The sequence below is a fragment of the Nyctibius grandis genome, chromosome 1 (genome assembly GCF_013368605.1).
Source record: "Nyctibius grandis isolate bNycGra1 chromosome 1, bNycGra1.pri, whole genome shotgun sequence".
NCBI classification, from domain to species: domain Eukaryota; kingdom Metazoa; phylum Chordata; class Aves; order Nyctibiiformes; family Nyctibiidae; genus Nyctibius; species Nyctibius grandis.
Window position 1 is genome coordinate 104,949,523 of NC_090658.1, and position 24,357 is coordinate 104,973,879.

At 41.8% G+C, this 24,357-nt stretch overlaps 1 protein-coding gene across 1 annotated transcript in view; it reads right to left on the reverse strand.

Annotated features, from left to right (window-relative positions):
- Nucleotides 1-21,228, reverse strand: part of HCRTR2 (hypocretin receptor 2) — a 39,247-nt gene extending 18,019 nt beyond the window's left edge. The window contains exons 1-4 of the mRNA XM_068413368.1: nt 21,077-21,228; nt 20,681-20,868; nt 5,853-6,031; nt 4,152-4,395 (exon numbers count right to left, since the gene is read on the reverse strand). Coding sequence (XP_068269469.1) covers nt 4,152-4,395; nt 5,853-6,031; nt 20,681-20,868; nt 21,077-21,228 — 763 coding nt within the window. The remainder of the gene's footprint in view (nt 1-4,151; nt 4,396-5,852; nt 6,032-20,680; nt 20,869-21,076) is intronic.
- Between the last annotated feature and the right edge of the window lie 3,129 nt (nt 21,229-24,357).

The following is a 24,357-nucleotide window of genomic DNA, read 5'->3' on the forward strand; positions in this document are numbered from 1 at the left end:
TCATTAATGACTTGGATGAGGGAATAGAGTGCACTGTGAGCAAGTTCGCTGATGACACCAAACTGGGAGGAGTGGCTGACACAACGGAAGGCTGCGCAGCCATTCAGAGAGACCTGGACAGGCTGGAGAGTTGGGCGGGGAGAAATTTAATGAAATATAACAAGGGCAAGTGCAGAGTCCTGCATCTGGGCAAGAACAACCCCATGTACCAGTACAAGTTGGGGGCAGACCTGTTGGAGAGCAGCGTAGGGGAAAGGGACCTGGGGGTCCTAGTGGACAGCAGGATGACCATGAGCCAGCAGTGTGCCCTTGTGGCCAAGAAGGCCAATGGCATCCTGGGGTGTATTAGAAGGGGTGTGGTTAGCAGGTCGAGAGAGGTTCTCCTCCCCCTCTACTCTGCCCTGGTGAGGCCGCATCTGGAATATTGTGTCCAGTTCTGGGCCCCTCAGTTCAAGAAGGACAGGGAACTGCTAGAGAGAGTCCAGCGCAGAGCCACGAAGATGATTAAGGGAGTGGAACATCTCCCTTATGAGGAGAGGCTGAGGGAGCTGGGTCTCTTTAGCTTAGAGAAGAGGAGACTGAGGGGTGACCTCATTAATGTTTATAAATATGTAAAGGGCAAGTGTCATGAGGATGGAGCCAGGCTCTTCTCAGTGACATCCCTTGACAGGACAAGGGGCAATGGGTGCAAGCTGGAATACAGGAGGTTCCACATAAATATGAGGAAAAACTTCTTTACGGTGAGAGTGACCGAACACTGGAACAGTCTGTCCAGAGAGGTTGTGGAGTCTCCTTCTCTGGAGACATTCAAAACCCGCCTGGACGCGTTCCTGTGTGATATGGTCTAGGCAATCCTGCTCCGGCAGGGGGATTGGACTAGATGATCTTTCGAGGTCCTTTCCAATCCCTAACATTCTGTGATTCTGTGACCTAAGTCTGTGTAGGGAACAGTGCTGTCTCCTGCTTTAGCATCTCTGACACTTTCCTGGACACAGCTTCCCGTTATTCCCCCACAGCACCTCATGTTTCAGTAGCTCTGAGTTCCCAGAATTAGAACAGACTTCCAAAACACTTTGGAAAGTGTCGTTAAGCACCCTCTTTTGCAGTCCCAACCTTGACAATTCACAGTTTAACATCCTTGGGACATATGGTGTACATGATGCTCTGCAAAGATTTCATCAGACGTACCCTAATTTTAGACAGCATAAATTATATGCAGTTCTAAACAAAGCAGTAAACACCCAAATATAATCCCTTTCCTCTTCACATAAATTGACTCTCCTATAGGATTTGCTCAGGGTCTTTTGAGTGTGTGCAGTATCTACATCTCCACTTGCTTTTTTTGCAAATATGGCTTATTCATAGTAACATGAATTTATTTCTCCTTTGACTTCCTCCTAGTTAGCTTTCTTTGACCCCAGATATTCCCATACTCAAAAAAGGAAGGCAAAACAAAATCTAACATAAAGGCAACTATTTTCCCTGAAAATACTAGCTTTTTATTCCTTCTTCTGGCCTCAAGGTTCACCAATCTTTTCAAACTGCTATCCTGTTATCCATGTTCTTTTTGCTGGGGCCTTTGTGATTTCAAACCCAGGTTCTCAGTAGAAACTGGGTCTTCTATACAGCGTCTTCTATATAGCATCTTCTATACTTTGGTCCAACTCATTGTCCTTAGACACTTTCAATTGAGTGGAAATTATTTGTGGCTGATGACACTCTATTCTCCATAGTCTGAAAGGGATGTTAATGTCAATGGTATATGTTAAGGTATAATGTTTTATCCTCATTGATAATATATGGTCAATTTTACATTCACTAAGTAATTAAAATATTTGAGCAACCTATTTGTAACTTAACACATAAAAGTGTTCTTATCTCAAGTTACTGTGATGAGCTATTATTAGAAACTGGAGAGGATTATTTTTTATGGATAGCTGAAATGCACCAGCAGAATAAGTAGCAATGATGGTGCCTTATCATTAAAAGAATAATTCATTAAAAAGGCAGCAGGATAAAACCAGGATTGTTATCTTCAGGTGGAATAAAAAAACTTCCCATTTCAGAAAACTTTAACATATTTTTAACACAAAATTATTTTCATTTCATGCTCAACATAAATAAAAAAGGAAAAAAATAATTTTGGAGTGTTTGTATTTCATTTCTGAAGCCACACACAAAAATAACTTAATTCTATGCACAAATGCTTGCCTTTGTTATGCCCCTTTCTACCTCTCCAAAGATCCAAACGAAGGCTCACAACATAACCTGAAGATCAATAAATTTCATTTTGGACAAATACACTCCATAGAAGTAGAGTCTTGCAAACACATGTGAGAGCTTTTTTCTTTTGTATAATGGGTACTTCACCTCAGGCATATCTGCGGGCTGCAACTACTCTAGTGCAATACTGAATGATAGACACTCTTTAAAATAGTTCCAAGGCTACTATGGACTCTGTAGTTCGAAAGCAACACCTTCCTGTTGGGAATCAAAAAGTGGCCAATGCAGATCTGGAAATTTTGAGATTATGTTCCCTGATGAAATGCTCTCCTGACTCCCTAATTAATTAACAAAAGTGCTTTCCATAATTTCCATTTCCTAGGTTGATTAAAAGAATCTTTGCTGCAGATCTAACCTTGAAGTGATGACAGCACTTTGTAATAGTTCTGCAGCCAAAATGCGGGGACACAACTTGGAGTGAACTCTCTGAAAGAAAATAGTCACATAAATACTGCAGCACCCAGCAGCAGACTGGGATACAAAACTGCTCACAGATGAATAAAGAACACTAGAAGTAAAGAGCAGATGTGGCCTCTCCAAGGAAACAGCAAGTACAGTACTCACAGCTTAACGGAGGCTTCCTCTAACCTACAAACTTTCAGCCCACCTTTGTCCGCAATGAGTGCCAGCTAGCTAAAGGCCATCTCTGCCCCGTTGCCTTGTCCCAGAGGACTAACTGGGATGGAGGAGGTAAAGAACAGCGAATGTGATAGCCAGTGTCTTCTCATTAATCCCTCCGTGGCCCTGCAGTGGCCGTTAGAAGGGGAGGAACTTCCAAAACAGCACATGGAAGAGCCCTCAGCAATTCCAGCTGCTTAAGCTAATTTATCACGATAATTAAGTACAGGTGATCCATTTGTATTTTATCTTAATTGTTCACAGAACTGGAATCTTCTTCCACAGAGGCAGTTCCGGGGGACAATCTGATTGTGTTTTAGTCTAACCCGAGGCTTTTAAACAGGCACCTTTTAGTTATATGTTTTGGCAAACTTGGCTTTATTTTCCTGTGTGTGAATAATGGTATTACTGACGGTCATTATATCCAGTGTCAGAGTCACAGCATGTAACTCATATGCTCTGTTAGCATTGGAGTTATGCCAAGGCCCACCAGAGTTGAGTCTCAACCATTCGGGTGGGCGGCTAACACCACTTGCTGTGATTGGAGATGAAACGGAAGTAGTTACTCCTGGCAACCCTTATGGCTTCTTACAGCTGAATTCAAATACAGAACAAGTCAGATGCAAAGTTAATCTGGAAAGGCAGAATTACGTTTCTTGGATAGAATCATTTGTAACTGATTACATTTATGAAGTTATTTAAATGATCTTGTCCATGACAAATTTCAAATTGTAGTCTAATTTGCTACCCTATATCGATGACAACTCTATAAATTCTGTAATGACATGCAATTGGCATTGAAGTCCCAGGAGATATCTGTAAAGACTAGTCAAATATCAGCAATTAGCAAAAGCAATATAGCAGGTAAACAGAAATTCTGTTCTCATGTAGTTATTTCTGAAGGCTAAATCCTGAAGTCTTTGTAAACCTGCAATGTCCGTCGATCACAGAATTATATAAGCATAAGTATTTAAGGGTGGGAACATTTCTACCCTCTGGGAAACATTAACACGGTCAAGACACAAGCCAGCCTCATTCATTTAAACTTGGTTTCAAATGTACTTTAAGTCTTAGCAATAGAAAAAAAACCAGGATTTCACAGTATTTGAAAAACAGTAGTTCTAGGAAAGCTTACATAATTAAGAATGTTTTGTGATATGTTTATACAACTTGCCTTATTAATATGACCTGATACTTTTATCACATAACAGGAGGAAAAATTCAGTCTTTATGGTCATTGACACACTCACCTCCCCAGCGCTCATCGCACACTGTGAACAAGGTAGTTTTATTGGCTAATCCTGGGAACACACTGCTGCACTCCATAACGATAGCCTGAGGGATCATTATGATGCAGGACACAATCCAGATAATTATAATGCTGTTCCTTGCTCGCTTGGCTGTGCTTTTAAACATCAAAGGATGACAAATTGCATACCATCGATCCAAAGCAATGCAGCTAAGTGTCAGTACAGACACAGAGACTGAAACTGTCTAAAAATAAAAGGAAATACTGTGTAAATGTAAATGTAAATATAAATGTAATTTTTTCAGAGCTTTAAAAATTGTCATCTTTTTTCCCAGAGTTTTAAAAATTATTTATATTCTCAACATAGTTAACACTTGATCTGTAATTATTAAATAGAAATTATTCCCAGAAAAAGACTCCTTTTAAAATCACTTCTTACAGAATTACAACATATATCCTCGACTGCTGTAGTCCCACTAGAATCAACAGGACAATTCACAGATTAAGGTGCTACCCAAACTGAGTAGGAGTAGCAGGGTCAGATTCTGAAAGAGCAAATTTATGCAACTTAGAAATTGCAAAATTTTATCTGAGAAATTACTTTTAAAACATTAGACAACTAATTAGATGTTTTTTTCTTTATAGAACAATTTTGTTTGTTTGTTTTCTATGTTATATTTGGATACCAGTACCATCACTTTGCCTTTTCTGTTTTCACAGGAACAATGGAAATTCAGGGTCTCATGAAAAAATGACAACAATCAGCTTAAGGCAGACTGTCATTTTACCCTTCTATTCAGCATAGGAAATGATTTCTCACTTTGGTTTTATTCTTTCACTCTGTACACTAGGTGGTCATTTCACTTTCTCTTTGGATTTTTCTTCCACTGGAATGGAGGCTTTGAAACAAGTTTTGTGATTTTGATTCTATTGAGTAGATGGCACAATGTGGCTCTTCAGCCATACAGGTATCTGCTGAAAATATAAATTGTGCTGGAGGCACAGAGCTGATCACCTGCATACATTCAGATTTCTGCTTAATTCTTTGGATTTATAATCACTGAAAGGCCAAGCACTTGTCATTCTATTACGCCCAGTAGGTTCATCTAACCAGCTAGTCTTAGGAAAGGTATTTGTCAATTAGTTTGATGCAAATGATCTCACAACTAAGTCCACTGTCAATGAGTGCTGGCAGTTATTGCTTAAGGCAGACAATCTGATCTGCTTCCAGTGAACCAGGATACTTGGATACTATTTCTAAAATATGCAAATGAAGTCACTAAATTTATATGAAAGCCCGAACTCCCTTCAGAAGTCCAGATTCTCTAACCTGGACACCTATGTAGCTGTTTCAGTCCCCACACAGAGAGCATAAATGACTGTAATTCTACTTACAGGTATTTATTGCTTTATATCCCCTCTGAATTATTAAAACAGATCACAAAAAGTTAAGAGCATCAGACAAATGTTCCAGAAAGTGTATTGCCCAAATCTAACAATCAGATGGATCAAGAACAGTATTTATTAAACATAAACATATTTACAAGTGGAACAGTCCTTTAATCCTCAGCAGGTACCTTGAGATACCTACTTCAGTAGCAGGGACAGACTTCCATCAGATTATCACTATTAGGAAGATGCTATTGTTCTCTCTCTTTTTCGTAATATGGATAATGTGTACACAAGTGCAGTAAAATAATACCTGTAAGTAGGGAATCACTTTGCAGAGGGGCTGCCCAAAGAACCACGTTTCTGTGATGTCCACTACTAAAGTTGCTGGAAGACAAGTAATTGTGACCAGAATGTCAGCCAGAGAGAGATTAACTATGAAATAGTTGGTAACTGTCCGCATGTGATGATTCTTCCACACTGCAATGCAAACTGAATTTGGAAAGACAAGTTAGTGAGATGGAACTGACTTAGGGAATGCTTCAACAGGAAAACACTTAATTAAGGAAACGTTCATCTCCTTTGTTTAATATGGAATATTTGAATATGCAGTTCAGTGTAAGAATCATGTGTCTTCTTTCAAAGTGGGAACAAGAGGGTACATGAAGAGAGAATCTTAGTACACAGAGTAGTTTTCCACAGACCACAGCAAGGGAGATAATTTGATATATAAACCAGTTTGTTTTACTGTAAGTACTATTTTCACTAGCTATTCACACAACATTCTTCATATCTATTTTATTCTACTGGCTCTAGTCTACGGCAATACACATCTACATTTGCAGAAGTTTATATTTTTCTTATGACAGTGTGATGCTTAATTCAAATTGCTACCACATGGACTCTTGTAATCTGTATCAAGACAACAATTCATTTTATAAAACATTTTGTTGGGCATAATATATCTATTGCATCTGCAGAGAATCTGTAACAGTTCTCTGGGCAACTGTGAATTGAGGTAAGTAAATAAAGGTAATTTTTGCAGTATTAAGTGCTACCCATTTTAAATGTGGTATATTTTGATGATGATTACTGTGGTCAAAATCAGCATGTAGCAAACACTCTACAAGATGTGCCTTTAAAGCCTGTTTTATATCTTTTCTTTTCCCTCTTTCTCAATTTCAAAGGGTTTTACAAATGACGCAAATCAGTCCTTTAAATTGGTTGCACTAAATTCGTAAACTAATACATTAAAAATGTCAAAATTAAGCCTGAGAAACCAGCCTAAAAATAAGGTTTTAATGACTTTGGAAGTAAAACTCTGAGAAATTGTAGCAAGCAATAGCTTTTGAAAGTTTTTGATCCAGCCACCAAAAGCTCTTTAAAAACTGATGCACAAAATTTTCTGGAAACACCACAATATTTCTTGTAAGAAAACAGTACAACTCATAGTACATCAAAGGTTCTTGTTCTGTAAACAATAATTCACCCATCAGGCAAATCCGGATGAAGGTTCAAAGTCTCCCTACTCTGTCAGGATATAGCACTGTGCTTAATTTAGATTTATTAAACAGATCACAGAATGCTTGTCACAGTTTAAAGCTGGGCCAGCTATTAACCAGGTGGCAGATGCTCTCTGTTAACCTTCTCCCCCCCACCTAAGGGAAAGGGAAAAGGGAGAGAGACTTATGGGTTGGAAAGTTAAAACAGTTTTAATAAACTATAATAATGAAAAAGAATATAATAACAATAATAATAGAAATAACCAAATATATACAAATATGTACAAAACCAAGATCAAGAGCTTGGAAATCCTCCTCAAGCAGAGCTGCTCCCCCCAGCATGGGCAGAGGGGAAAAGGCAGTACCTCCCCCCAGCACGGGCAGAGGGGAAAAGGCAGTAGCCCCCTGCCATCACACCTGCAGGCTTTTAACTGGAAACTGGCAAAGCTGGTACCAATCAGTGGGAGACAGGAGGGCCCCTCCCTCCTGGGCCCCACCTCCAGGAGGCAGTGGGTTAGTGATAAATAGGAAAGTGACAATGACATGTATGGGATGGAATACCTCGTTGGTCAATCTTGGGTCACCTGCCCTGTCTGCTCCTCCCTGCAGGTGTGAGCCCCCTTCGGCTCTTCACTCATAAGCAGTGAGGAATTTAGCAGTGACCTTGGTTTCTCTAAGACTAATTGGCCTGGTTTGGGCCAAACCAGGACAATGCTAAAGAATAGAGTTAGAAGGCTCCTCAAGAGGCTGTCCAAATCTAAAATGGAATCAGCTAGAGTTAAGCCATTCTCTTATTAAACTAGCTAAAATAGCTGGAAAAAAAATACATGGACTTTAAGGCATGTAAGCTCTTGAGATCAGATGCTTCTTTAGATCCTAAGAAGAACGGTGTGCCTGAAAGCTTGTATCCATCTTCCAGCTGCATCTGTTGATCTAATAAAATACATTACTTCATTCCACAAATCTTGTCTTGCTTAAGTCTTTAGACCAACACAACTACAGCAAGACTACCACTAAGCCATCATTGCCAAATTTACATTTTAAAATCTGTTATATTTGAAGATACCACACCTCTCTTAAATGTGTTGCAGTGTCTAACTATCTTCACTATTGAAAAAAAAAATCTTCTGATGTCTAATCTACCTTTCTTTTGCTGCTATTTAGATCACTTTATTCTCTGTACACAGGCAGCAATGAAGAAGAGTTTTTCCCTGTGGCCATGCTTCACATATGTAAAGAACATTTTTACACCTTTCCTCAGTTTTCTTTTCAGACTGTACAACTCCAGAACTCTTTATCTTTTACTGCTGGTCATTTTTAGAACTTCTGCAACCATCCTTGTTGCTGCTCTTTGGCCATGCTTCAGACTGGATTGCACCTCTGTTGTCAGAGTGCAGTGACCAAAATCAGCACAATACTTGTTCATGACCTTACTAAAGCTTTAGCAGGAGCTGAGATTAGAGCACTCCTTCACGAGGGCTATGTTTAGATATTTAGAGGTAATTTAGGACAAAGAGAGAGGGAGAGGCTAGGTGGCCTTCAGTTTCTCTAAGAGAAGGTGATTTTATCAACTACCTTTTTAGGATATATGCTTTCAAATTTCACCTAAACTCCCCTTTGTATATTTTAACGTGTTGCAGACATGGTTCCAAATTCTATAGATTGTATAAATTTAATCTTTGATATACATCTATCACACTCTTGCAAATGCAAGTCAAAACCCTTTTGCAAAGCCCTTCATTGTTCTTGGACTGGTTTTGGAGAAAGTCTCCCACAGTATCCATTTCTTCTATTGTTTTCTTCCTGGATATACAATTTCAGGTTTCTCAACTGTGGCCTCATAAATCTGAAAGGCAAGGCTTATAAACCAAAACCTTAAAGGAAATGTCGTATTAATTGCATTTACTTCTCATTGGGGTGATTTAAGTTACCTACTAGAGTAATTATTTCTACAGCATTGCATCATAATTACAGCATAACTATCCAGAGCTTTATTGTTGTCACTTGGTGCATGGGATTACTACAGTTATAACTTACATTCTGACAATGCAAAGGCATCACCTAACAGGGAAGATAATACATTGCTGCCCCTCTGGAATGTTCTTCGCTGTTGGAAATGCAGTGCTGGGGAAAAAAATTGCAAACACCATTTCACTTTCAATTTTAACATTTTGGGCTTTTACTTATGGCTTGTTCTGTGTCTTGAGTGCAATTCATATGGAAAGTATGGTCCTGTCTTGTACTTAGGCAGAAGTTAATATTAAGTGTCAATGTTTTTTTGTAGTTTTTATTTCTTTTATCAAGATGCAAAAGTTAAATAAAATGTTGTTTTAAAAGTTCAGTGGTCAGCTACTTTGTTCTCATGCTATGGTTTCAACAATCCTACATTCTACCCGATTGGTTTTCAGCAAAGGATGTCAGTGCCTAAAGGTGCCAGGTTTAAGCAGATACATATGCTCTTTGAAAAGGCCTATTCTCATTCCTGTGCTGACCTGTTTGGGAAGAGCACCTGAACATAAACATTGTTTCTGGTAAAACAAATCCATTAGGTTAACAAATGTGAGGTCAGTCTCATTGGCAGCAAACTGTACCAGAAATCAATTCATAGCATTTTTCATGTTGTGTTCAAAGCTTTTTATCAGTATGAGCAAATGAAGCCGCATGATACCCCACAGAGTTAGGAAATTTTACCATTTTCATCTTTGATGCAAGGAAAGTGAAGTGTAGAACAGAAGTTGCTAAAGCCATACAGTAAATCAGACACAGAATAAGAAACTTAAATAAGCCTCACAGATCACTGGCTTAACATGGATGGACTCTAGATGAACTCCAGTACCTGCTACTCCTCAGAGAAATATAAAAGTCTATGTTCCTTGATACTCAGGCAGCAGCAGTATGGCAGGAAAGCCGAAGTACAGAAAGTAGCTCTGAATTCCTTTGAATTCTGCTCTATGGGGGCAACAATTTACAAGCACAGAAATGCAGGATAATTTGTTACTTTAGATTTCTCTGTTTATGCTTGTGTGTTTCCTCTTTTGACCTCATCTGCTCTTTGCAGCATAGACCATCTTCCATTCTTTGGAGCACAAGAGCACCTTAGCGTGTTTACATACTACCATAATAATAAAGTATCCCAGAAACTTATGCCATGAATGTATACAAAAAATGAATTTGTGTAAGAAAGACTGTTAAGCTTCTGAAGAGAAAGTATTGTAAATACAAGCCAGATCTTCCCCCCCACCACCATTGCCCTCTGCTGGGTGCAGTATTGTTTTCAACCTGCACAAGCACTGGTCATGTTTTCTTTCAGAGCAAGGCTAAATAGAGCTGTGAGGATTTCCTACAAGTTATTTGGATAGGACAGAATGGTACAAATGACAGAAAGTTAGTTCAATATATTCCTTCCAGACTTGATGTCTTTCTGAGTCTACTACAGTACAAGGTTATCCAGTAGTCTTGGACAACAGCTTCATTGATACACCAGTGATCTAGCAGATCATTGAGAAAGACGCTCTAGCCTGTGTTCAAAAATATTATTTTACAGGCATGCAAAATAGACTACACTACTGAATTCTCAACTCAGAATGTATTTTACCAAAAGATACTCCAAATTCATAAAACAGGAGATGAGGCCAGCACCAGCCTTCCTAAAAAGCTTGGGAGACACCACAGAGTTAACAGGACGTCCATTTAGTTAACACACAATGTAGTGGCCCAAACTGAGCTCTTCAGACCTCTGCTGAAAAATCTATGAAACAGTAAAAATAGCTCTGAATAAAACCTCGATTTAACATTGTACTCAAAATTTTTATGCAACCTTTGATGTTCCCAGCTATAAATAGGAGTGAGGAAGAAAGAGGGAAAATGGTATTAACACAGGGAAAATGGTATTAACACAGGCATTGAAGAAGAGAGGATCAGAAATTAAAAAAAAAAAAAAAAGTGGGAGAGAAATGTGAGAAAAAGGAAACTGAGAAACGTGCTCCTACTGCGCGTGATTTTCCTGACTCCTGAAACTCTACTGGAACCCAATTACCTGCCCAGTGTATTGTATTATTTTCTGTATTTTAGTTTTTATTTTATAAAACCCCTGAAAGTTAACAACTCGGCTGCAAATGAAAACATGCCAGTCAGCTTTCACAAAGAGCAGCTATTTTTGTAATGGCTATTAAGTAATTCGGCTCTCATAACTCCTTCGTCTCACCACTGCTGCTTTCATTTTCTTCCGCGAGAATCAAGAGCAGAGCTCTAAGCACAACGTTTGCTATTCCCACCTGTGCCACACAGTGTCACTGAAGGCTCGGAAACTACCTTTTGTTGCCAGGCTTGACAGCGTTTGGAAAAACTTGTGGAGGCTTTCCCCAAGCGAGGGCAGCGCTGCGATGATGAAGCTTGTTTCAGAACCCATCCTCCAAACGCTCACGATCTCCTGTTCCCAAAAAAGTCTCACAGACAAGTCCCAGGAAAGACTAAACATAACAAATTCACATCAAAGTGAAAAAAATTAAGACAGATGCTATTAAAAGTCCATCAAGAAAGCTTCACAATACCTCATTATATTCCTGAAGAAAAAAAACCCCTCTCCAATGCGACATTAAGGCGAGATTGGTATTTTTCATGTACAAATTTAATCCCTGTTGGTTTAGTGTCCTGGGGCATTTTAATTAGAGGCTGTAATGACGTCTATTCAATTAGCATAGCTCATTGTATCTCAAGCTGAATATGAAAACAATACAAAGGCTCCAGATTTATGCTGTCTTGAGCACATTAAATGTGCTGCAGTCCTTCCGCTGGTGGACTGCTGGTTCAGCTGTCAATTTGTTTTTTACATGTCAACCCTAAATCATTTCCCTTAACACTCCAGAAGTCTTGTCAACCTCTTATTCAACGGGTCTTCTTCCAGTGTGATTTCTTGGCCAAAATAGAAACATAATTTCCATAAGCAGCAATACCTCACATTTCCTTATATAAATGAATGATACTACCTCTTATCTCATTTTTGGTGAATAATAAATCCCAGATGGATGTCAACAAAGAATTATCAGTTTATTTCCCATTATACTAAACTCGAATTATTTTATTTTGCTTTGGTAATTCAGTATCACAATTATTTGACTAAAATATCATAATATGTCCATCCAGCAGTCATTTGGAAGTAGTGCTGTGATTATAAGCACTGGTCATCAACATCTCCAAATGCATGAGGCAGAAAGCTTCTAGAGACCTTTCCTCCTTCACAATATTTCACAATCAAAGTAATTAAAAAATGTGTTAAATAGATTCAAGTTACATATTACTTACTCTCTACCTCCTATCCCCACAAAAAAAATTTCCACCTGGCAATGAATTTGTTCTGCACATGGCATTCTCCCCCTTGGTCTTTGTTGGTGATGCCGTTACCTACTGTGAATCAAGGTCTGTGTGGTGGGGTGTCGAGTGACACAATCATGTTGAAAGGAAGGCTGAGTAAATAGGCTACCAAATGGGATTCTGGAGAGCTAGAGCCCCTGTGGAAACACTGAATCAATGCATACAGTTGGAAGAAAAAACACTGTCATTGAAACTACTTTCATTATGAACAATTCCTGATTGAAGACTCTTCTGCTTTAACTTAAGGGTCTAAAAATTAGGTGCCTAAGACTAAGCTTATTTTATTTGTTTTAGGAAGGCTTTCCATGAGTCTTTCAATAACTTTATTGATGATCTTGATTAAGGGGTGAGAAGCACTCTAACTAAATTGCACAGTATATTTAATTAGGGGTTTTTGAAACCAGCAGTGAGAACAAAAGATCTAAAACAAAGCCATCTCTCCTGTGAATAGGAAGATGATATATACTTCCTAGGCTGTCCATCTCTTACCCACTCTTAAGCTCTAAACTCACACATTACTTCATCTTTTACATAACTAATCTTACCTGAAAAAAGGAGTCCAACATAAGACCAGGATTATGTTGAAAAAGTAATAGAAAGAATGACACAAAGAAAAGACACTTTTTATACAATATTTATTATAAAGGAAATATTGAAAAAATTCTACAGCTGGTAATAATGCCCAGCAGATAAGAACTGTCCTTGAATATGTGATGGAACAGCTGAAAAGATGGACAATATTCTGGGCTGCACATACAAAGGAATTACATAGCTTGCCAGTGAGGTGATAGCTCCTCATCAACAGGACATACTAGATGTGTTAACAAATTTGAACAGAATCATGGAAGCATGACAAAAGGAGTAGGTGGTTAGGTCATGCTCCCTATGTATCACACATAAACAAGTATGTATGTGTAGGTTCTACCATTTTATTCTAGTAAAACTCTAGGAAAAATACTGAAACTGTAAGAAATATAGTTGCGTTAACACCGAACGTAAGAAATCTTAAAAGTATTTTGTTGAATATCAGCTTCTCTGAAATGTACTAATGGGGAACTGTCTCCCACAAAAGACAGAGTCTACATAAATAAAACATATATAGCAACTAGTTTGCTTGCAGCAATATATTTTCTGAGAAGTTTTCTAGCTACCAAGTGCTCTATTGTACTCAGGCTTTTAAAGGGACTTATGAGCTGGGGGTTGTGGGTTACTCATGTTCTCCAACCCACTGCTGTACTTTTTGTACTGCTTCGTTATTATAGCACTAGAGAATAATACAAGAACTAAATTCTGCTTGTTGGAAGCTTGTCTCTACAGATTACAACTGGGAGTAATAGGACAACCCTCTAACTGGCACAAGATTAGTTTTCTAACTCAGTCACATTACGTAATCTTAGACAATTAGCAATCTTATGGAAATGGGAGTTATTACCAGACGATCAGCTATACTATAAAAACAGACTGCCAAAAATACCAGGTTTGGTCAGCTCTGAAGGAAGTGAAAGGTACCATTACACAGTTTCCTGATCTAACTGTACTGATTAACACAACGGATTGTTTTTTAACTGTCCCACCACATACACACACAAATCATTACTCATATTAACTGGCAATCCTGGTCATCTCTGCAGAGCTGGATATACTGAATGACCAGTTATTTCATAATCACATTTGATATGCTTATTTTTCTATCCATAGCAAGAATAAGAAGCCTACAAAATCCTTACATACACTTCATGTTAGAGATTGAAGGACCATAAATATAGCTGTCATACTGCATGTGACACTACAATAAAAAGATTTCGCACTTCACTATGATTTAATTTAAACCTGCATGAGGCATTAAAATCCAGGTATGCTCCACAGCTGAAATGCTGTGCAACTTTGAAACCATATGCTTTAAGATGCATCTGTCAGTCACCGTAGATTGGAGTTCCACTAGGAAAACCCCTTCTTTTTCTAATGTAGATGTAAGAATGCCTTTTCTTTAGACTACACAAAGAAAATACAATTCACCATGCTAGTGAAATGCTACAAGTATCTTGCGTAGTATACAACTTCTGAATCTGTATCACGAATCCACATTACCAATATAATATTCCTCAAACTGGGCTAAAATCCTTGCAGTCTTACTGTGCTGAGAACCAGGAGACAGAGCACAGTTCCGTCAGGGCTAAGTGCACCCACAGGCTCTGCAACCTCTGGCCCCTGCCTCGGGGTTAGGTGCCTGTGCTGGAGGCACGCTCTGGTATGGGGCAGCATGTAAGCTGGGATCAGGCTGCTAGGAACAGAGTTTTCAGAGAAAGATGTGAGACACCTCTTTTGGGGACCACTTCTTTGTCTAGGAGCTGCATTTAAGCTCAGGTTCTCACACTTAGCTCAGGCAAAGACCACGTTGCAAGTATGCATGTGCCTTGCTGATTTTGATTGTAATCCTCACCCACTGACTTGACTTTCTGGCTTAACCTCAGACCTGCTTCATCCCTATGGATTTGTCTGGTGATTGCTGGGAGGTGGCTGAACCCTGGTAAACACCACCTGACCTGCCATGCTCTCAGGCACTGTGGGACTGTGTTGGTGAGTACACTGCCCTGTCACTCTTGCTGCTGCCCTCAGCTGCTGGCTTTCCTTGCCCTGGGGAACAGTCCATCTGAGCTCTTCTCCGACAAATTTCATTTGTGAGATGTACAGTGAGTAGATCAGCTGCTAATGTCCAAAAAAAAAAAAAAAGGTTTCACTTGACATGCAACGCAGAAAGGAAACAACACTTTAAAAACAAAGCAGCATTCCAAAACCTTCAATTTTTTGGAAAGATGGTGAGTTAAAGCAGGAAGCGACAATAGCTTTCATTTTATTTGGTAATGCCCCAAAGACACTTCTGTCTGGAGAGTACTTCACTGACTGAAGGGAAAGATGTGTTAGTCTCTGTTCAGCTCCTGGCAGACAGGCTTTTACTGTTTTTAGTGGTCTTGGAGCTGTGCTGTTGCTGAATAGCTCTGCTGAGTTACTTTCCTTCTTCCATAGATAGTTGATTCTTTCCAAACATCACTCACAATATAAAATTAATACTAGGCAGTATATCCTGCCACCATCAAGGCTGCACCTGTTTTGGGTCTAAATAGCAGAGCTGGTTTTCAGAACTATCATTCAAACAGCTTTGAGAACGTACAAAATTAAACGGGAGAAGTTATTTAGAAGTTTCACACATTTATCAGGAGTACATCTTGAAAGTAAAATGAAACAAAACTAAAACCATTCAAGACATCAAGCACCTCTTGCCGCTCACCTTCCTTCAGTCTTGGGCACTGCCCTTTTTCAGAGTTGGGTTCAATAGGACTGCACTACTCACACTAGGCAGAGTTGCCTTTCGACATAAAGAATGGTAAAGGAAAGTAGAGCTGCCCCCACTCTGGACTCTCTGGTGAGAAAGCACATGGAGTGGAACTAGTTACACATCTGAATATAAGAATCTAAAAGAAAAGGGCAAAATTTCAAATCAGCTTCATCTTTTAATGCTTTTCTACTTTTTGTGTATCTCACATAGATGTGCATGACTCTTTCTTGCCAGTAATCCCCATATTATGCAAATACCAATGTACTTTAGCTGGTACTTGAACTCTTACCTAAATTGAGCTCATCCATGCTATATCTTAGGTAGATGAAACGTGTAAATATTGTGTCATTTCCTATGTGGTATCTTTTTAAAAATGATAAAGTGACTCTAGTTATTATTCATCCAACAGATAAAGGTAACTCTCATGCTGATATTACAAAAGTAAAAGCCCTTTCAATGCCAGATTCTCCAAGTAATCTGGACAAAATTAAATGTAATAACTTAAAAAGTGATTAAATGAAATATGGCTCATCTACGGCAATCAAATAGGATTCATGAAGATCATGGCACCATTTAAGAGAATAGATGACTCATCCAATTCTATCTACACATGCACATATACATAGACCTCAGTATTCATCAGATACCTTTAAAATGATAACAGCAGCATTTGAGAAAGTTGCCTATTGATGGGCATTGGCTAGGACTCTGGTGTTAGGACTATACACAAACCTTTTCTTCTCCAGCCCTAAAAAATTAAACTACAATGAGCAAAAATCAAATTAATGCTCTTGAGCTTTATGGGTGACTACAAACTCTTTGAGGAAAGGACCACAGTTGGGTTCTGTACAGATCTCAGCATAACTAGCAGTTCCTGTAAAATAGATAATAAATAATAGAGCTATCCAGAGAAGAGTAATTCTCTGTCAATTAAATTTGGTTTTATTCTGAGTTGGAAAGAAAAACAAGTATCACCAAATTGTGTGAGTACCGAAAGTTTCTGAAATCTCACTATGTCCTGCATGGTCTCTCAGCCCTGGAAGCCAGCAGTGCTGAGGACTCTCAAGCTGGGTGCTGGCAGGTTGTGTGCACTCAGGATCTCAGCTCCTGCCAGCTTGGGGGAGGGCTGCCAAGAAGGCTGCTTGCTCTGTGTTCAGTCTTCGGTCAAACCAAGTGATCTTTGCTGTACATTTTGATTTTGGTGAATGCATGTTCCCTGAGGGAAACCAGTTCATTAGAAAAGTTCTGACCCATGTGAATAAATAACTTAAAACGAGAACCATTCCCATTCTTTACCTGCATAAATGGAGTTAAATGTATGGAGTTGTACATTACTTACTGTACATTACCCTTGTGGTCTTATTCCAGTTACTAACTGCTGCAACTGGTTAGTGTGGAATGTTCATGTCAGTAACCAGAGACCTTCATACATCCTAAAAGTATCTTTCCTGCTTTAATTATCCAGTTTTCTATTTTTAAGCAATGTTTTTAATGCAATGTTTTCAAATAAAGAAGAAACACGTATTTACAGTCAACATACATTCTCCATCAAGAAGTCCTATGTTTTGCACTAGCTGTGCAAAGAAGCTGCAGGAGTTTCATTGCTGCGCAGTGGTAAAGATCTTTTGAAAGTCCTTGTCCTCAACACCTATTCTACTTCTAGTCATAAATAGTGACCAAGTGAAGAAGAAAATAGGACAAAGCATCCTAATGTTATCATCTGGATTTCAGATTCTCTGAATGTTTATGCAAATATGTCCTAAAACCACCTTCTGTTTCTTCTCAGTGGCTTGCACTGAAATCTCTGGTGAGCAGCCAATGTGGGCACACACGAGAATCATTGACATGGAAGCACTCAAATGCAATAATGAAACTTGCATTCAAATGCAGAGACTTGCTAATGGTTTTCATTTTAGCTGGTTTGTGCAGCAGCTCGGGCAGTGTATGTCAATTCTCTTAATTAAATTCAAAGCTAAAGAGCAATGCAGACCTTGTTATATAGCTACTATAAGCAGAATTCCGGCAGTGCAGCTCACTCAAGAGCCCAGTAGATGTCAATCAAAGTTCAACCTTGGTTGTTAATTAACTGTTAGAATGCTTCAATCTAGCTTATTACTAATATCTGAGTGATGTGCTGTGCCTTCCACTTGCACAGATGTTATTGCTGGGACACAATGAGTCTCTTCATCCCATGTGAATGTGCAGATCAAAATAAGAGGCAGAAATACAATTTTTCAGTACCACATAGGGAAGGCAAGGGTCTTCCCTGGTTACTTAAGTGCTATCTGAATAGGACATGGACAAAATAAAATCAAAGCATTGACTTTACATGCCACGCTAGTCCAGCAGCACTGGTCAAACATAAGCAGAGGAAAACACTGTAGCATTAAGGATGACACCATAAAGCACTATGAGCCACTAAAACTCTCTTTAGAACCACTTCTGCTCTGCTTCAAGAAGGTCCATGACTAAATCCCAGCTTAACCATGAATATGGATTTTTCAAGCAGGAAAAATTAGCTTCTCAGAGACTTCAAAATGTGTACTGTTGTAGATAAGATTTTCAGTGGCAATGAAATAAAGTTGCACAAAAATGTCTTTGGAAAGAGCATTAGACCACATCCATTTCTCTCCTCAAAATCACGTGAGCCTGCAGTCAGTGCAGTATGAGCTTTCTTGCATAAAGATGAGACAGCGTTCAGGTAACGAGCACACCTGCACCTGCAGATCCCACAAACAACTTGCCCGTGAACAGAAGCAGCAGTTTGGGTGGGTGAGGTCTGTGTAATGCACAAAGGCAGTTTAAAGAGCAAACGGCTCCGGGAGCTGCAGTCCAGTAAAAGGAAAGGTGGGTGGACAGCCAAATGCCAGCTTCCATCCCAAGCAAAAAGATAACGTACACAAATGTCAGGGAGGAGCGGCTCTACATCACCACCGATATCGTCTCTATTTGCAAGTGCACTGACAGGAAAGCTTTTCTCCACGGGGCTTCAGGGGAAAAAAAAAAGAGTAAACAGGGTGAGAGCTTCTACAGCTGAAGATTCGACCTTGACTCTTCAAAGGCGAGAGGACAGCCTGTTTACAGAACGGGTGGAGGCAAATAGGTAAACACAGGTAGTTTTCCTAAAGCCGTCTTTGCTCAAGACCAGAACGAAGGATGCTTTTCTTCCTAGTTTAAAGTAGAGCCTCTTTGCGAGGGCTATTATCTTTACACTGCCTGCCGAGCTGGCTGCCGAGCAATGGACCGAGCACACACGCTCAGGCTTCTGAACAGCTCTAACGTAACCTCTGTGGCTAAAAACTCACTGTTTTCGCCAACTGGATGTTTACAGGCAGTTAGCGCACCACTCCAGGAAAAAAAAAATAGTCTCATCGGTCCTTGAAAGAAAAAAAAAGCCTTGCAAAATCCTCTTTTTAGCTGCACTCTTATTTGCATCTTGCCTCGGGAAGCCTGGAGAGCTGGCAGATGGCAGCCCTGACACGCATAAATCCTTGTGAAAAACATGAATGGAAGACCCGTATGGCAGGGCTGGGCGCCGGCGCGCCGCTCCGTTCATGAAAATGGCACCGATGTCAATAAAAAACGCGAACGGCCGGGACTCCAGCGGGGTGGGCTCTCACGGCGTCACCGGCTCGGGCACACCGCGGTCCTGCTCATTCAGAAACGCACAACTGATGGAGACCAACGTCTGCTCCGCTCCCCCGGCTACCGGCGACACGAAAGGGCACGGCTGCGGGAAGGAGCGGCGGCCGGTGAGGACACGGCCGCCCCGGGCGTGTGCCTGTGCACACGCGTGTCCGCCCCCGCCGCCCCCCGCAGCCAGCGGCCGGGCGGGGGCCGCCCGCTCCCCTGCGCCGGCACAAGCGCCTTTTCCGACTCCCCGGCCACAAGCCCCGGCGTGGGGCCGCCCCCGCCTCAGTCACGCTCCACTGGCTCCGGCTGCGAGCTCGGGGAGCGATAGCGGAGGAGCAGCTCCGCTCGGGAGCGGAGAGAGGGGGAGCGGCGGGCGGGCTCCCGACGGCCAGACCCCGCTTCGCCGCCCCCGCCTGTTCCTGTAAAGGCTCCCGCTTCCCGCCGCCCCAGCCCACCCGTGCCGTCCCGTTCCTGCCCTCGGCTCTCCTCCGCACTCCCCCTCACCGCCCGAGGGTGGGTGTCCCGCCGCCCCCCGCCCGCCCTGCTCCCGCCACAGGCAGCCCCCCTGCAGCCCCCGCCCGCCGCCTCCTTCAGGGATGAATGGGAGCGGGAGGGGGCGGGCCCCGAGGCACCGCCCCGCCTCGCTTCCCCCAATGAGAGCCCGGGAACGCACCGGCCTCCCCTCCCCCCCCCCGCATCCCCGTGTCGCGGCTGTTGCGCCGCGCGCCTTCCGCCCGCCGGCTGCTGAGGGAGCGGCCGCCGGTTCCCCGCGCGGGGCGGGCGCCGTCCCGGGTTCGGTGCCCCACACCCCGCGCCCCGCAGCCCCCGTCTCCTTCAGAAAAGCCCGCGCTTTTGTTAGTCCGCCGAGCGGGCCGGAGCTGTGAGGGGGAGCAGCAGCCGCCCGGGCGGGCGGAGACGCGGGGCCGCCGGCCGGGGCGGGCAGGGCGGCGGGGCTGGGAGGGGGGAGCCGTTCAGCACCTCGGCCCGGCGGACAGGGACGGGAGGCGGCCGGCAGCCCCTCGGCTCTCCCTCAGCGGGTCCTCCCGGTGAGCTCCGCCGGTCCCTCGCCGCCCGCCCAGCCCCGGCAGCGAGCGAATGCCGCCGCAGCCCCTCGCAAGCGCCGGGGGAGCGGTTTTCACGCCGTCCCGCAGCAAAGGCCCCTTCCGCGCAGCCTTAACTTTCCCCCGCTGCTGCGTTTCCAGCGGGGGAAGCGAAACCCAGCCCCGGTTTTCAGCCGCCACCTGTGCAAACCCCCACCTCAGTGAGGGGGAACGGGAAGTTTGGGGGGGGAGCGCGACTCACCCAGGACGTTCCCGACGAGCGCCACGATGAAGACGACGATGTAGCCGGCGATCAGCGCCCATTCGTACTCCTTGGGATGCAAATACTCCTTCCAGAGGTATCGCAGGAACTCCGCATCGTCGTAGTCGGAGGAGGGGGTTAAAAAAGCCTCCCGCGTTTCGTTTAGCTCCGAGCCGGTCGTCCAATTCCTGCACGGAGGGGAACCATCCTCGGGTTGAATCCCGGACATCCCTGATGGTTAATCCGCGGCGGAAGGGGGGCTGGGGAAAAAAAAAAATAAAACAGACCCAGACCCTCTCAGAGCATCCGAGCTTTCTCCCGCCCGTCCATCGAAGGCTTGTGGTTGTTAGTGCGAAAAAACAGGGTGTGGGGAGAAAAAATGACGCGGGAACTTACGGGAACCAATGCGGGAACAGGCTGGGGATCCACGTCGGTCCCCAACCCGCCCTGACCAGCCTTTTTCCCGGCCGGGGAGGGGGCGCAGCCGCGGACGCCGAGGCTGCGCCCCCTCCCCGACCGGGAAAAAGGCTGGTCAGCGTGGATTGCATGTCTCGGGTGCCGGACTGCACCTGACCCCGCTGGAAAAGTCACGTCCGTTTCAAACGACGCCGATTTTCATTCCCCAAACCATGCACATGCACCTCTGCACACCCCCTCATCTTTGCACCGCCTGCCCCCCCTCTACCCACGCATCTCTCTCCCCGACCCTGCTCCCAGCTTATCCATCCCTATTCTGACTCTGTCTCCCCTAGTTTCCCGCCCTCTCTTGCACAGGCACTTCTCTTTAGATCTTTCTACATAAAATACCATATATATTCAAGATATTTGTAGATTAAAGGCAGTGGAAGGCTGCTGTGGAAGGAAGCACAAGGTGAAAGGAGCCATTAAAAACTAGTGGCTAATGAGGCTGTCTCCTTTCTGTGCCCCTTTGAAAGCTGGGATGAGTATGGAGCTAAAACAGAGGAATTAACCCTGATGGGAAAATCCTAAGAGCACTTAAACGTGGGGTTTCATCAGATTTGAAGATCGCTGAGAGCTCACTGTAAGCTTGAGTCTAGCATGCAGACTCTCTGCGCTGAGGTTGTTTCAAATATCCAGTTTGGGATCTGAAGACAGCAACTGCCCCTTAGCTATTCTGAATTGAGCTGAGCTGGCAGAAAGCAATTCAAGAGAGCCCAGAAGTGCTAGTTAAAACAGTGTGACAGGATTCCTGGCTTCTGACCATTGCTTCTTGTATCATTTTCATACTTTGCCCAGTGTACAGTTCCCAAAAGACAAGGGATAGGTCTGGACTTATCCCTCCCCGACTGAAAAAAAAACCCTCTTATTCAGGTAATCTGTTCACTTCCCAGCTGAATAATTTAATGAGTCTGATATAAGCACCACTTCCATTGTGAAATGGCACACCCTCACTCAGTTAAGCGTTCCAGTGCAGGGTCTGCAATTCCATAGGAATGGAGGAACTATTATGGTGGGACTCCACTTCCAACACATAAACATAATAGTGTGGCAGATACTCATAAACACTGCAGTGCTTAGTTCTAGACAGTGCTTCAGGTTCCTGAATTGTTCTTTATCAGTGTGCAGCCTTCCCTACTGCCTTCAAAGTCCAATACAGCATACCTACACCTGGTATACCTACACCTATTTCTATAGACCTGCTCTCTTTGCTTTAGTTCCCTGTAAAACAAAGGAAAAATCCCTTTCCTATTCAACAGGGCAGTTGAGTGGACTTTTTAGGCTAAATACATTAAAGAGTGAGATATACTTGGATACACAGGATCAGCACCTGTCTTACATAAATTAGAAAGGTAGACTTTGCAAGCATCATAAATAAAGATTAGACACTCTGCTGCTAATGGAAACATCTGAAGTTATATTAGTTGAGGTATGAGTTTTGAGAAATGATTTAAACTCTCCTGAGAATGTGGGAATGCAGATCTGTTTGGTACAGAAAAAGAGACGTGTTTAAGGAGCTTGTCATGATCTTTGCTACTGGTGAAAAGACATAGAGCATGACAATTTGGTCATCAGTAACACACAACCACACTCATGCTCCAGCTTGTTTCATATGTTAAAATGTTCATCCATAATTCCAATATTTCCTTCCAAGTTGTCATAAAGTCTGCAACAGGTCATGCCTTTTTTGACATAGAGTGCTTTTTTCTTCCTTCTTCACCAATAGTAAGGAATTGAATTACAAAGGTATAAATATTAAGAAACAACATGTTTTTATGAAAAATGCATCTTAGGGCTCATTATTTTTTCAACAAGATTACAAGTTTGATTGGTAAAGACACAAATAATTGATTATGCAGGTTGATAAACTGCATAAATTTGGTATTCCTAGAGTACTGTAAGACATTTGCTTTGATTGATATAGCACATTCTGATTAGGAAGGCAGGATAGTAAAAAATCAATATGGCACACATTATGAAGATTAAAAATGGGCTAACTAACAGATCTCAGAATGAAATGGTAGACAAAGAGTCATCTCTGAGCCTGTGCATTTCTGCTGCCAGTTCTTGGTTTTGTTACACTCGTCGTTCAGTGACCTTGAAGAAGCTGACAGATGATCCAAAGGCCAGGGGTATATCAGCTAAACACACACTCTCATCATGAATCTGCAGCCAGAAAGCGTCATGTGGTCCTTGATGGTATAAAAAAGTATACCTATGAAAACAGGTCAAGGTATCTAGAAGTATGAGTGAAACTTGACTAAGCGAAAATATTCATGTACAAAACTCTGCTACTGAGGAAATACGTTTCAAATTGAGTCATTTTAGCTGTACATTTTAAAATCAAGATCAAATGCCTTTCTAAAAGGTAAGTGCTAGCTGAAATGGGAATTAATTCAGAAAAGTCGTACGACCTGTGGTGTGCCAGAGGTCACACTAGATAATTACTGTAGTCCTCTCTGGCTTTCTAATTTGTGAAAGTGTGTTAGCAAAATAGATTCATCTGATGAATTTTAGTCCTGATTTATGTTTTCTTTTAACTATACTATTTGCATCAAGACTAGTGCAACAGTTTGAATTTGTTCTTTTTGTATGCAAGTGAACACCAAATGCTCAAAAGTATGTAATTCTTATTTTGTTAACTGTTTTTTCAGTTCAAAACCTGTTTAACATGTGGTTTTACAAACTTCTATAAACAAAGAATATATCGACTACCCAGCACTTAAAAGAAGCATAAATTCAAGGTTATATCTATTAACCTTCTTATCTCAGGAGAGTACTGTCCGGTACTTTATTTAGCTAAAAGGTTCGCATACATTGATATCTCTTCTAATCCATAACTTTCCATCACTAATCCAAAAATCCTGAATTGAAATTACCAGCCCTAGAAGATATGCCTTGTGGCTTTCAATACTACTTATTGTATGATATTAGACCGTGTGAATATAAATCAAACACAATTTTATGCTTTATCGCATCTGATAGCTCCTAGGAACTGACATTCATAGAGAACAACCCTACTTCAGCATCCAAGTTTATTGCTTTGTCAAACACATTCTCCCCCTCCATAATAGTAATTCTATTGCAGACTTAGATTTTTATTAATCACACAAATAAGCAGCATTTTTTCATATCTTAGAGACTAGCCCTTTCATTTTGAAATCTGTTTGATTCAGAGGATTTGTGCCATACTCGTCTAATAGCATATTAAATTAGGA